The sequence below is a fragment of the Xenopus laevis genome, chromosome 3S (genome assembly GCF_017654675.1).
Source record: "Xenopus laevis strain J_2021 chromosome 3S, Xenopus_laevis_v10.1, whole genome shotgun sequence".
Classification (NCBI taxonomy): domain Eukaryota; kingdom Metazoa; phylum Chordata; class Amphibia; order Anura; family Pipidae; genus Xenopus; species Xenopus laevis.
In genome coordinates, this window is record NC_054376.1 from 49,985,129 (window position 1) to 49,999,207 (window position 14,079).

The 14,079-nt window shown below is 39.0% G+C and overlaps 1 protein-coding gene across 1 annotated transcript in view; it reads right to left on the reverse strand.

Moving 5' to 3' along the window:
• Positions 1-9,946, reverse strand: part of fgf7.S (fibroblast growth factor 7 S homeolog) — a 34,244-nt gene extending 24,298 nt beyond the window's left edge. Inside the window, exons 1-2 of the mRNA XM_018255409.2 lie at positions 9,666-9,946; positions 8,575-9,146 (exon numbers count right to left, since the gene is read on the reverse strand). Of these exons, the coding sequence (XP_018110898.1) occupies positions 8,575-8,860 (286 nt within the window). The 5' untranslated portion in view covers positions 8,861-9,146; positions 9,666-9,946. The remainder of the gene's footprint in view (positions 1-8,574; positions 9,147-9,665) is intronic.
• Positions 9,947-14,079: the final 4,133 nt, after the last annotated feature.

The following is a 14,079-nucleotide window of genomic DNA, read 5'->3' on the forward strand; positions in this document are numbered from 1 at the left end:
GTGTCTCAGTGGGACATGGGTTTTTACTATTGAGTGTTGTTCTTATATCTACCAGGCAGCTGTTATCTTGTGTTAGGGAGCTGCTATCTGGTTACCTTCCCATTGTTCTTTTGTTTGGCTGCTGGGGGGGGGGGGAAGGGGAGGGGGGTGATATCACTCCAACTTGCAGTACAGCAGTAAAGAGTGATTGAAGTTTATCAGAGCACAAGTCACATGACTTGGGGCAGCTGGTAAATTGACAATATGTCTAGCCCCATGTCAGATTTCAAAATTGAATATAAAAAAATCTGTTTGCTCTTTTGAGAAATGCATTTCAGTGCAGAATTCTGCTGGAGCAGCACTATTAACTGATTCATTTTGAATTTTTTTTTTCCCCGTGACAGTATCCCTTTAAGCATTTCCGTATAATAAAACACACACAGAGTGGTGACAGGTAGAGCTTGCTCAAGGGAGTGTTTATGAAGAGATCACCTGTGACTGCTCTGTGTGCATGAGATGGGGCACTTTTCATTCTGTAGTATTAGGAGGATGACAATAAGGAGCATTTTCTGTTAAACAGACCTAATCATTATGCATTACTAAGTGGTTTGATTTATTAGGCTAGACTACAAATACCAAACCTGTGACTGATTGTTTCTAAACTAAAGTTTGCGATATTTTGGACTGTTAAAAGAATTAAGGCTTGTACCTTAAAGGGATACTGTCTTGGGAAAACATGTTTTTTTCAAAACGCATCAGTTAATAGTGCTGCTCCAGCAAAATTCTGCACTGGAATCCATTTCTCAAAAGAGCAAACAGATTTTTTTATATTCAATTTTAAAATCTGGCAGGCTGTTATTTCTAATCAGTCTCAGTGGGACTTGGCATTTACTATTGGGTGTTGTTCTTAGATCTACCAGGGAGCTGTTATCTTGTGTTAGGGAGCTGCTATCAGGTTACCTTTCCTTTGTTATGTTGTTAGGATGCTGGGTGGGGAAAGGTAGCTGTTGATATCACTCCAACTTGCAGTACAGCAGTAAAGAGTGACAGAAGTTTATCACAGCACAAGTCACATGACTGGGGGCAGCTGGGAAACTGACAATATATCTAGCCCCATGTCAGACTTCAAAATTGAATATAAAAAAATCTGTTTGCTCTTTTGAAAAATGGATTTCAGTGCAGAATTCTTCCCGAGCAGCACCAGTAACTGATGTGCTTTGAAAAAAACATGTTTTCCCATGACAGTATCCCTGTAATATGGTAGGAATATTGTCTTGGAGTTTCTGACTAGGTAAATTGTCTTACAAATAAAATCAAGATTATGATAAACTTGGCATCAATGATTCAAAAAAAAGAGTGCTTTACTTCTTGTTGGATCTTGTAAATCATGGGGACAACATCTCAATTAAATGTAAGATAATGAATGTGGATATTGTATTTTACTGGTATATTGCTCCTCCTAGTTTTTAAACATTTCATTTGAGCAGGTAAGCATGACAGATTTTTCTTTGCTCTGGGGTTTTCAGGTTTTTAGTTTTAGTATGTTTAACCTGTCGCCAAAATGGGTTAAACATACTAAAACTAATTTGCAGGCAACTGAGGACATGTGTGATTAATTAACATAGCTACTATTTGGTTTCTTGCAAGAATCCTAATGGATAGTAATGACTGTAAGATTAGCACATCTGTAACATATTGGGAGTATTACTAAAAATGTGTGACAACAAGTGACTCTGCTGAACGGTGGCTAATTAATTAGTTATTATACACTACCAACCAGACTTTCTTTTCATGAAGTTTCTGGGTTGTTTGCACCTACCATACCCACTGTCAGGGTCCCCTGCTTTTGTGGGCCCTACCGGCCCAGCCCCGCTCCCCGTACTACTTCTTCCTGCCGCGACCTCCCTTCTTTGGGCTGGTTACAGCAAAAACACAGTGCGCTGGTGGGGGGCCATGAGATAGCAGCCCCGGTGGGCCCCGGGCCCCCCAGTCTGACCCTGCCCTCTGTTTGAGTGAACATACATTCATGAATTGTTTCAATAGTCATTTTTCATTGCCTCTATTTTAGAGCACCTTCCTTTGTGAGTGCATTTGTAAATTACCCAACAAGAGTTATTGAGTATTGAATGTGCAAGTTTCCTGAATTTAAAAGAACCATTTTCTAGGTGCAGTGTTCTTACAAAATGCTATAGGCATGGCAGTGAGAAATGCTATCTGAGCAGGTTTAAAAGTGTACATAAGTGTACATAATTAACCCTCGATATTCAACTGCCGAATTGAAATCCTTTGACTTCGAATATTGAAGTCGAAGGATTTACCGCAATTAGTTTGATCGAACGAAAAATCGTTTGATCGAACGATTAAATCCTTTGAATCGTTCAATTCGAAGGACTTTAATCCATCGATCAAACGATTTTTCTCCGACCGAAAAAAAGATAGCAAAGCCCATGGGGAACTTACCCATAGGCTAACATTGACTTCGGTAGGTGTTAGGTGGCGAACTAGGGGGTCGAAGTTTTTTTTTTTAAAGAGACAGTACTTCGACTATCGAATGGTCGAATAGTAGAACGATTTTTAGTTTGATTCAAAGTCGAAGTAGTAGTCGAAGTAGCCAAAAAAAAAAACATTCGAAATTCAAAGTTTTTTTTTATTCTATTCCTTCACTCGAACTAAGTAAATGGGCCCCTTAAAGTACAGAAACAGGGAGCACACAAAAATCATATATATATATATATATACACACATGGCAAGCGTATAGTAGCACAGCTAACCTTATTAGGAAAACACATAGGGGCTTATTTATTAATCAAGTACTAAATTGAGTCAGTGTAGTTTCACCAGTCCATTCCAGTCTTAAAAGTTAATGTAAGTAAAGATGTAATTATTTTGCTATGCACTGGTGCAATATAACACCTAGGAAAGTTGGGGGGAAAACAAGTCTATGAAGTTCAACCCTTGCTGGTATTGATATGTGCTACACATATCCATACCAGTAACCTAATCTTTTCTTACATGCTATCCAACCCTTGATGTCTTAAAACTATTGTGTCTGGCAGTACAATTGCTTCAGGGCAGGAATTCAACAAAATATGTATTATCAAGCCTTAGCAATGACATGGACTAATCTCAAAGTTATATTTAGTTCTTAGACTATTTATTAGACTACGTTAACTGTAGGAACATCTTTATCTCCACATGTACTCAAACACATTCTTGTCCAGATGAGCACAAGAAATGCAATCAAACACTAGGTTCCTGCCTTCTTTGTTTTTATAGCTCAAATGACGGTATACTAAATTGGTACAGTAGTAATTATAAATAGATTACAAAGAGATTCCTGCTAGAGCTAGTAATTAGGCTACCAGTTACACGCTTTTAAGGTTTTAATGTTTTTGTGCCTGAGGCTGTTGAAGCTTTTTGATCTAACAAAAGGTATCAGTAACTCTAGTTATAATCATAATTGATATTAAATAATGCATTAACAGACATTCCATTAATTGAAAGGCATTTTCTTTGCACACCTTAACTTTCAAAGGCATAAAGAACAGTGTAGTTAATATTACTGATAATACCACATTAACCAATGTTCTTCATCTAGAGAGTTTACTAAAAAGAGCAGTCCTTATAAAGTGGAAACTTCCCATCTTAGAGAACAATTGCAATGTGTACTGCAAGGATTATTTAAGTACTGTACATTAAATGGTACATGGTGGTGGGTGTCTCTCACACACACATACACATATATAATGCCTCAAAGATGCTCAGCTATATTTTAAGAATATATCAACATAATTTATTGTAAGGATTTACCATCTTAATTATATATGTGTAATTATCCAAAACAATACATTGTTGAGATGCTGATCTCAGTACAAAGTTAATATCTGCAGTGATCATGTGGCCTCCAAAAAACGTTCTCATACTCAGGGGCTGATTTATGAAAATGTGAGATTAGAGCTCACCACAGGAACAACTCCCACTTCCTATTCATTCCTATGGGATTTTTAGAAGCGTATTATTAATGGGTGAAAGTTAGAGTTCACTATTTGTACATAACAGAGACCTTCTGTTCTGCATTCAGAAAACAATACCTATGTTCATCTCTGTCTTTTTTCTGATTCTATTCTGGTTCTTAGGGCAGAGACACACGCTCAGATACGGGGAGATATAGTTGCCCAGCGCCAAATCTCCTCTACTTCGGGGTGACATCTCCCCGAACTGCCTCCTGCTGGCTAGAATGTAAATCGCAGTGTGCTTCATTTTCCAAAGTCGCCCGAATTTGCCTAACAAGGAAACTTCGAGCGACTTCGGAAAACGAAGCTTTCCGAGTGCCATCCCGCCGGCAACTTAGATTCTAGCTGGCAGGAGGCAGCTCGGGGAGATTAGTTGCCCCAAAGAACAGGCGATTTATTGCCGGGTTGACTAAATCTCCTCGAATCTTAGCATGTGCCCTTTCCCAGGGGCGTAACTACCGGGGGAGCAGGGGGTGCAAATGGGCCAGGGCCCGCACCCCCGCAGGGCCCCCCCCCCCGAAGATCGTGCGCGCTGCAGCCGGCTGGTGTCGGCTGCAGCGGAAGAGAAAAATCGTGCGGACGAAGGTGGGGGCGGGCCCGTCTGCACCAGGGCCCGCACCAGGGCCCGCCCCCACCAAGTTACGTTACTACCCTTATAGTTCAGTGTAATCTGCTCTAAACAGAGTTCATGCATTTTCATTAGGCAGCTTAAAGGTTGAGCCTTGAATGAACCTTGGATACAAGTAGTTTTTTCTCTAATGCTGTCAAATCATGTCAAATCATATTGTTTTAAGATGCCTTTTCTAGCATATCTTCATTTAGTGACCCTTAGGCTTGTTTTCTGTCTAGGAGCAGAGAAAGAAGAAGCTAAAGCAAAAACTAAAGTTCCATCTCTGTCATACAGAGTGCAGGGCATTCCTGCCCAAACACCTTACAAAGTAATCAGACAAGCAACCCAAAAAACATGTGTTGTATTTATTGATGTTGAGACGCAACATGCTGCATTTTTCCTGCGTTCGGCACATACACGCGCCTGTGTGAGTACAGCCCCATTGAAAAAAGCTTAATGCGTCTATTCCTGCGCTCCCCTGCGGCTGAACGCAGAAAAACAGAACGTAGGGGAGCGCAGCTTCAACCACTCGTCAGTAAGAGCCCTTATTTGAAAGTGAAAAGCACAGCAGCAGTTTCAAACCCAAAAAATACAGAGGTGGCCATTATATACATTTGAAAATGTTTTACAAATTCATCTTTTTTGCATGTCTAATTGAGAACAATATTATAGATCCCGCAGTCTTTGTAAAATGTAATCTTATTCATTATAGAAATCGGCAGGAATATTTTTGAGAACCATGTTGAAACTGTTAATCCTTTTAAAGCATATGTTCTTAAAATCTGAATTGTTTTAGTATGCATAACCGTAGGGCTGTTTTATGCACTCTGTCACTTAAAGTACATAGTGAGGCCATAGTCCACCACTGTTCTTCCTTTGGTCTGCATAAAGCACTTAGCAAGGTTTTAGTCTACTTCATTGTTAATAGTAAAACGGATGAAGCATTTTTTTACCATAAATGTTCTCCTAGCTACTGTAGGTGTGTCTCTTATTGATGCCACTACCTCCTTCAGACACGTGTTGCTAGCTTTACATCTAATATTCTGCAGTGTGTGGCTGATGCTGAGAGACTCAGACTAATATCTTTCATGTCTCATTTCTCTTTGGAGATTCATATAATAATATATTCATTTCTTTGTCTTTAGGTATTTATTACTTGGTTGCATAGCATTTTAATACATTTCAATGCAATACATTTCAGTACTACATTCATACCCCTTTTATCCAAAATATGAATCATTCTACTAAAACCCATATGAATGTCATTATTGTAGGTCTGTCATCTGCCTAAAGCCTTGAATTCCTTTCTATTCAATGTGGAAAACCAGTAAATAAACTTAGAGGTAGATATAAAAATGTGACTTTAGAGCGTGATAAATAAAAAAGCACCCGCATTCTATTCATTCCTATGGGATTTTTAGAATTGTACTTATCAAATGGTGAGTTCTAACATTCACCAATTGATTAATACAATTCTAGAAATCCCATAGTATTGAATAAAAAGTGGGTGATTTTTTATTTATTAACTCACATTTGATAAATCTTTCCTGAGTACTATATTTCTTTGCTTAGGCACCAGAGAAACAATACTCTTTATTTAACTCTACCAGTCTTAAGTTTGTTTACCAGAACTCTTTGCTTTCAACCAGCTCCACAACCATTCAACAATAATCCAATCCAAACCTAAACATTGCAGCTTGGTAATCAATCTTATATCTGGGAATGTGTCAAAGGCATTGCTAAAACCTAGATAAGCTTGCCATGATTTATTACTAGGAACTGAGTCTATCCTGAGTCAGTCTCTAGTGCAAAAAGGTTAGAAAAACAAATTGTTTGTAACTGTGTGTATACGTGCTGATCAAGTGTCTGCAAGACAGGTCTGAAGTGCATCCCTGTAAATGGCTCAAAATCCATTGGTAGTGTTCTTATGTGAATACATATGGTTTCACTTAGTCCCTTGTCATTTGTCAATAACAACTCAACATAGCTAATGGATATCAGATTTAGGGATGTCCAGGATCCATGCATTTCAGAATTAGCCAAATACACAATTATCGACTTAAAGTGACACTGACATCAGAAAATAACCTTTTTTATTATCTATTATAACATTATCTTTGAATGCTATTTATCAATTTGCCATAGAAGTATTTGCCTGATGCCTTTACATTACCTTTCTTACTACCCTGTTCCTCTATGAGGGGGGCTGCCATATTTGTGCAGAAGTAGTCTGTTAGCAATAGAATCTCTAACTGACAGGTTAAGAAGGGACAGTCAGGTTGGCAAAACAGTCAGGTTTAGGAACTTCAAGTGACACTTTCTTACAAAAGCAGAAGTATTAGTGAAAAACGATCAACATGATCTATAGGTGACTTTTATTTTGAAAAGAAAATTTTTAGTGTCAGTATCACTTTAAGTCCCATTTCTTAAAGGGGTTGTTCACATTTTTTTTTTCTCCTCTATGACGTAGAGAGTGATATTCTGAGACAATTTGCAATTAGTTTTCATTTTTTATCGTTTGTGGTTTTCGTGCTATTTAGCTTTTTATTCAACAGCTCTCCAAATTGCTATTCAAGCAACCTGGTTGCTATGATCCACATTAACCTAGCAGGTAGCTGTAGAGGAAATCGCACACCCACGACACCCGTCCAATGTGGTAGTACCTGGTGCCCGGTGATGGAGGAATCGGCAAACCTCTAAAGTAGATACGAAAAAGCACACCGGCACACAGGATTTGAAGCTGCAGGGCGAGCCCTTGCAATTTTTTAATGCAGTGCAGGTGCACTGCATTAAAAAATTGCAAGGGCTCACCCTGCAGCTTCAAATCCTGTGTGCCGGTGTGCTTTTTCGTATCCACATTAACCTAGCAACCATGCCCTGATTTGAACAAGATACCAAAATATGAATGGGAGAGGACCAGAATAAAAGTGTGAGAAATAAAAACTAACAACAAAAATACATTTGCAGATTTGCAAAGCATTTGTTTTTGGATGGAGTTAGTGACCCCCATTTGAAAGCTGGGAAGAGTTAGGAGAAAAAGGCAAATAATTAAAAAACTATTAAAAATAAGTAACGAAGACCAGTTGAAAAGTTGCTTAGAATTAGCCATTCTATAACATACTTAAAGTCAACTGAAAGATGAACCTCCTCTTTAAGCATAGGTCCCCAGATTTTGTTAGACTACAACTATCATGCTTTAACTCTTAAATATCGATAGCATGCTGGGAGTTGTAGTCCAGCATCATCTGGAGAGAAAAGGTTAAGAAACAGGACACTAAGGAGTGTGACAACTCCTGGAGAAAAGCCAAGTTTAAAATCTAAATATAATAAAATGTAAACATCATTTTCATGACTATGAGACAGACAACTCCTGTAAGAGATATCACTTTGACTTCAAGTTTTCTGTTTGTTTCTGATACTGAATTCAAGCTGAATAGAAACCTTGCTAAAAAGATCATCCAAAATATATCACCACATACCAAATCAGTTTGGTGTATCTCTAGGCTCTCTCTCACTGCCATTTTGTTATATTGTGCTAGCAGGCTAACAGGCTATTTAATGCTCAGTTGCAATAATAGGGGGTTTTGTATGACAATCACAGTACTTAAAAGGCATCAATGGGTCACCTGCCCAGGTATCCTGGTCATGCAGTCCCAGCACTGTATTACACACTTCACACCTCTAGCAGCAATGCATTAGACAACAAAGTAATGCTGGGTCTGTAAAATTCTTGTACAATAGACCGTCAAATATTTTTTAAAAGAAACAAGTGCAACAGACACATTGCAGAGTCAGTCACAGCATCTTAAATGCTAAGAATTCATCAGTTGGAGGAAATCCCCTGTCCTTCATAGCTTACGATCTACTTCTAGATACGTCTGTTAAAATCAGCTTAACAAAAATGGCATTAACAAGGTCTGGAAGAACTGTAACCCAAACACCTATATAGCAAATCAATAGAGTAATACTTACTGAAGCTGTTGTTTGGATCCTGTGTTCCTTTCACATTGCCTCGTCTATCAATACACAGATACCACTGAGTTCGACAAAAAAGTTTCCTTATTCTTACATCCCCTCCCTCCATATAATCATAACTTCTGGTATGTCTTTCTGGGCTGGAGCAATTCACGTTTATAGCCATTTGCTCTGGAGTCATGTCATTGCAAGCTAGAGACAAAGTGCCCAGAATGAATATAAGGTGAAGATATGGTCTGTAGAACAAAGTTGGAAGGATCCAAGTTAGTATCCATTTGCGCATTATAGTGCACTGCTCTGGGTGTTCATGGACATCATAATGAAACGTAAATCTCAGGTGGATTTGTGGTTCTAGGTCCAGGACCTGAATGAAGTCTGTGCTGTTGTTCCAAATTCCTGACTCAAGACACTTCCAGGCTTGTATCCTCGTCTTCTGTGTAAGCCATAAAACCTGGACTTCTCAATTGTTTCCCAACACAGCTCCCTTCAGAGTATCAGGATATTGTGACATCGGCAGTTGTAATGTTCAGGACTGCACGGGCTCGCTGTTAGATGCAAACGTAACAGAACTGTAAAGAGATTATAATTCATATTGTTTATTGTCACAAGTTAAAAACATATACGCACAGTCTGATAGATGCCATATGCATATGGTTGTAGAAAAAAAAAATCTGCCAGCGTGGTATGTTTTTAGCAATGCATCTCTGAAAAAGTATAGGACAAAATGCAGATGCATATTAAAGCAAAAGTAAGTTTTCCTTTTTTTTTTTAAAATGGAATCGAATAACAAGGACTTTCATCATTGCAAATGCTTTCTGATAGTGTATCTACACGTTTTTTCCCCTCGTTTTTGAAAAATTCATGCAACAGATGTTGCTTTTCAAAGCATGCCTCATGCACAACAGCACACATCCTAAGGTGAGCTGTCAGAACAGGCTTCAACGTTATGTAGCAATCACATCCATGCAAGTATATGAAAATCTGTAGGTATGTGTCAGTGGTATCTTAGTTATGAAAAATTCAGAAAATACAAAGCAGGCTGATGCTGCAAACCTTCAGGACTGTTTAAGAAAGATAAGATAACTTACTTGTTCCTGTAGATAGCTGAATATACTCGTATTCCATTTCTCCTGCCTGCTCTTTGCAACATGAGATTCTGTACCGACAAAACTATTTCTCAACTCAGAAAAACTCCAGCACAATCCTAATTGTTTCCATAAATCAACACGCAAGAGGGGTTTTCTGTGTGTGTGTGTTGAGCCTGTTGTTGTTCAATGGTTTTCGATAAATACCTTTTGCTGACCTCACTTGGAAGCAATTAACCGCTCAGCAGCTGAATGCAGGAAGGACAAAATGGGATGTGATTTTCAAGTGGTCATCAGAGGGAGCTAAGAACATGTTTTATACTTAGTCCCAAACCAGAGACATTTCTGGGAAGTGACATTACAGAGCACTTACAAATATATTGTGACATGTAAAGATACCTTCACAGAAACTATTTTCAAAGCAAATGTTTTGCATAGTCTTTTCTTATCCTTGGTGTTTGCAATCACATTTTAATAAAATATCAGGAGAGGAGAGGATTGCCCTGCTAGGCATAAGCTGAATATACTGCACACTTTTTCAAACCATAAATTGTAAAAGTTAATTAAAGGCCCCACATCTGTTTAAAGTAGAATTTGTTATGTTTTTAATTGAGAGTGGCCTTTCTAGTTTTAAAATAAAGATTAAAGGAGAAGGAAAGACATTTTCTTGAGGGTGCCAAAAGTTAGGCATTCTATTTACTTACCTGACATTATTGGTTTTGCCAGCGAGCACCACAGAGAGAACGTCTTCCAGCTTCTTTCTTTTTTCAGCTCTGCGCACACAGTCGATCGAAAAGCTGAACTATTTCATTCTACTGCATATGCGTCTTTCCTGGGAAATTTGAACGAGCACCACGGGGTGATCACCTTCCTGGTTCTTCTTTCTTCAACACATATGCACTAGAACGAAATAGACGGCTTTTTCGGTAAAGTTGGCTTTTCGCTCCACTGCGCATGCACAGCCTCGAAAATAAACAAGAAAACGATCGCTCCGTGGTGCTCACTGGAATAACGCTGGGCCGGTGCAGTTTTCTGCTGATAGGAGCACTGGCCCAGGTTGTCAGGTAAGTAGATACAATCACTTGGGAAATGCCTAACTTTTGGCAACCCCAAGTAAAAACACCTTTCCTTCTCCTTTTTTTTTTTTTTTAATTTAAAATTTTTTATTAACCATCATTTCCAAAGAAAGACAAGAGGTACAACAATGATGCAGAAGAGTATTCAAGTGACAGTAGTAGCTGCTGCATAACAGAATATGACTGTTCAATTAGCTCAATCAACACATATGCTTCATATCATGGAGACGAATATTGCCATAACGAGAGAATGAATCCGCATGGAAATGAAAGGAGTTTAGTATAAAGGTAGATAGAAAAAGAAAAAGGAATATAGAAAAATAGACAGGCTTTCCTTCTCCTTTAATAATAGGATCCCTGTACTGAAATAGTTTCTTAGTAGCTGGGGCTGAAAAATATTTTAAAGGTGTAGTGTAGACAAAACCAATAAAAAAAAGACCATAAAAAGTCCATATAAACAAGTAGAGAGTAGTGCATAATGTAAGAGGGGCAACCATGTATTTAACTAAAGGTGGATCACCAACCCAGCAGGTTATATCTTTTATTACTCATCTAATAATAAACATACAATTACCTGTCTTTTGTGTTGCTTCCTTTATCCCTTTTTGAGCTGATTGAGTTTCACTATAAAAGTTTAAGTCTGCTGAAGGGTAGGGCTCACCTCCGGGCCTAGCAGTAATGACTTTAAGGGCTATAAGTGTTTCTTCCTGCAGGGGAGCACAGGAGTTAACACAGCCCTGGTCTTTGTAAGTTTGAACTCAGTGAGCAGGCACTCGCCTAACACAAGTTGTGTTCCAACTCAGTTCTGTATGGGCCACTAGTACCAACTAATATACAGGACTGCGTGAACTCCTGTGATTTTTCACAGGGGAATGCAGGGAGAAACTCTTGTGTGTAAGAGCACTAAAGAACCATTTCTCACAGGTTAGCAGTATGCTATTAAAGTAATTGTATTTATTTTTGTTTTTGTTCATAGCTCTACAACAGGCATTAATATGGCTGTAATTAGCCACTTGGTAAAAGAACATCTTCTGTTGGCACTGTGCCTCCATGTTTCTCACACTCATTTCTAGTGTTCCTAAAAGTAACACAGATAGCTGCAAAAGATAAGAGATTTTTTGTGTCTGGGTAGTTTGTTTATTTAAGGTCTTGTAAAAATGCCAAATAACCTCCCGAAACAGTAGACTGTGCACAGAACAGGCTTTACGTGTATATATCAAAGTATTGTTCCAATCCAGTAATTTCACTTGTGATTCACATTTACAATTTCTAATCATAGCCATCTAAAGAATTAAGTTTATAAAGAGGGGTTTTATCCTATTTAATGTCTACAATAAAATTAGGCTGGCTGTTTTAGGCTTAAGGTTTGTGTTTTAGTTATGTGTTATTCTTTAATACTAGCTATTAGCGAATAGCACTCTGGTTGGTGGAAACCATCGTTTTTCTTGAAATAACTGTCTCCTGCAAGCATTAGGCTGCATGTTCATAATGAGCACTTCTCCCAGATTATTATATGGCTTCCCAGATGACTTGCTGATTATTTGTACGCTCCATCCATTTCTTTCCATATTTTATATTTCCCCACTTATGGAAAATATACATTTATTTGAAATAGCAGACATCTAGCCTGCTACTTTTTAGGTCTAGTATGATACTTGCTAAGCAGTTCCTGTGAGAGCTGCTTAATAATTGCTGTTTAATATGTCTCTTTTACTCTAGCCTCAGAGCAGCAAAGCCAATCTCCTAAAGCCTTTATCAAGTTTTTAAACTATAGTTAATATTATCTACTATTTGGTTAGACCTTTCGCTACACCACCTATGGCGAGTTGGCTACGGTCTGCTGACCCCATTGTCTAATCATATTACTTGCTGATTGTTTGGTTCCCTAGATTCTGCTTGACATTTGGACCAAGTACTGATTGATAAGGGCGGGTTTGTTAAAGTTTTATAGTTACTGATAGTGATGGGCGAATTTATTCGCCTGGCGCGAATTCGCGGTGAATTTTCGCGATTCGCCGCCAGCGAATAAATTCGCGAAACGTCCGCGAAAATTCGCGGAAAAAAATCGCCGGCGTCAAAATTTTTTTTTTCGAAAAACGGGCGCCAGCATCAAAAACGGGCGCCCGCGTCAGAAACATTTTTTGGCGAAGCGAAACGGCGCAAATTCGCCCATCACTAGTTACTGAGGTTATTTTATGTGGTAGAATTATGAGGTATTAATCTAGCATAAGAGTGCAGAAGTGTCTGTTCCCATGGATGCAAGGCCAGGGCAGCCAGGCCGGCCCCCATCGCAGCAGTGCGCAACCAAGTACGCACGTGCTTAACCGGTGACGCGCGAGCACAACCGAGGACGCACATGCGCAACCGCGTGCAGCCGAGTGCGGTCGTGCGCAAAGCACTTTGACTTTTTGCTTCTTCTGCCTCCCCCTAGTTCCAGCCCTGCATGGATGCATGATAATAGCTTAGCCAAACTCGGTCCTTACATGGAATGTCCATGGGCTTTACGACCACATTAAGGTGATCATAATGCCAGAGACACATTTATTGGGTGGTTTGCTGATGGCTTAAAATGACCCTGGGTACAGTAGGTCTGTCATTCTTCTTTTTCCGCCTACACTGGCAACATAACTACATTGATCAAAGTATCTTCTATTTTTAAATTACTTACCTATGTTTACACCACGTGGCCGATTTCTTTTTATGCAGTGCAATCTTAACACTAAGGAAATGTTACTGGCCGACACATATATCCTGCCACCCTATTCCAATACCTGTGTGACCCAGCTGGGACCACCCACATATAGTCAGCACAAGGAACTTAAATAAAGTCTAGACCAGGCTGGATAGGTTTTGCAGGTATGCTATAACCCACCAAACCCTCTAACTTTTAGGCACAAATGGACAATATACTGTAGGGTTAACTGAGACCTGGAGACCTACCTACCCCAAAATGAGGAGTTTTAATACTTCACATGTGGTTTTATCTAGAATCGATAGGTTGTTTCTATCGAAAGAGTTGCTCACTAATATCCAGTCTGCTAAATATCTCCAATTGGGCCCTGTCCAGATCATGTGCCACTACTAGGGTTGCCACCTGGCCGATATTTTACTGTACTGTAAAAATGATGGTTGATCCCAGTGTTATTAATAGGGAAAAAAGATAAATATATATAGGAAGGCCGGTATTTTTTTCCAGATAAGGTGGCAACCCTAGCCACTACACAACTGATCTAGACAGTACGTGACACTTCAGGACGGACACTGACATAAACCATGGTCATTTAAAGCTATTTGACTGAATATCATTCGTGATTATTATTATGTATTTTTAGAGATGAAAA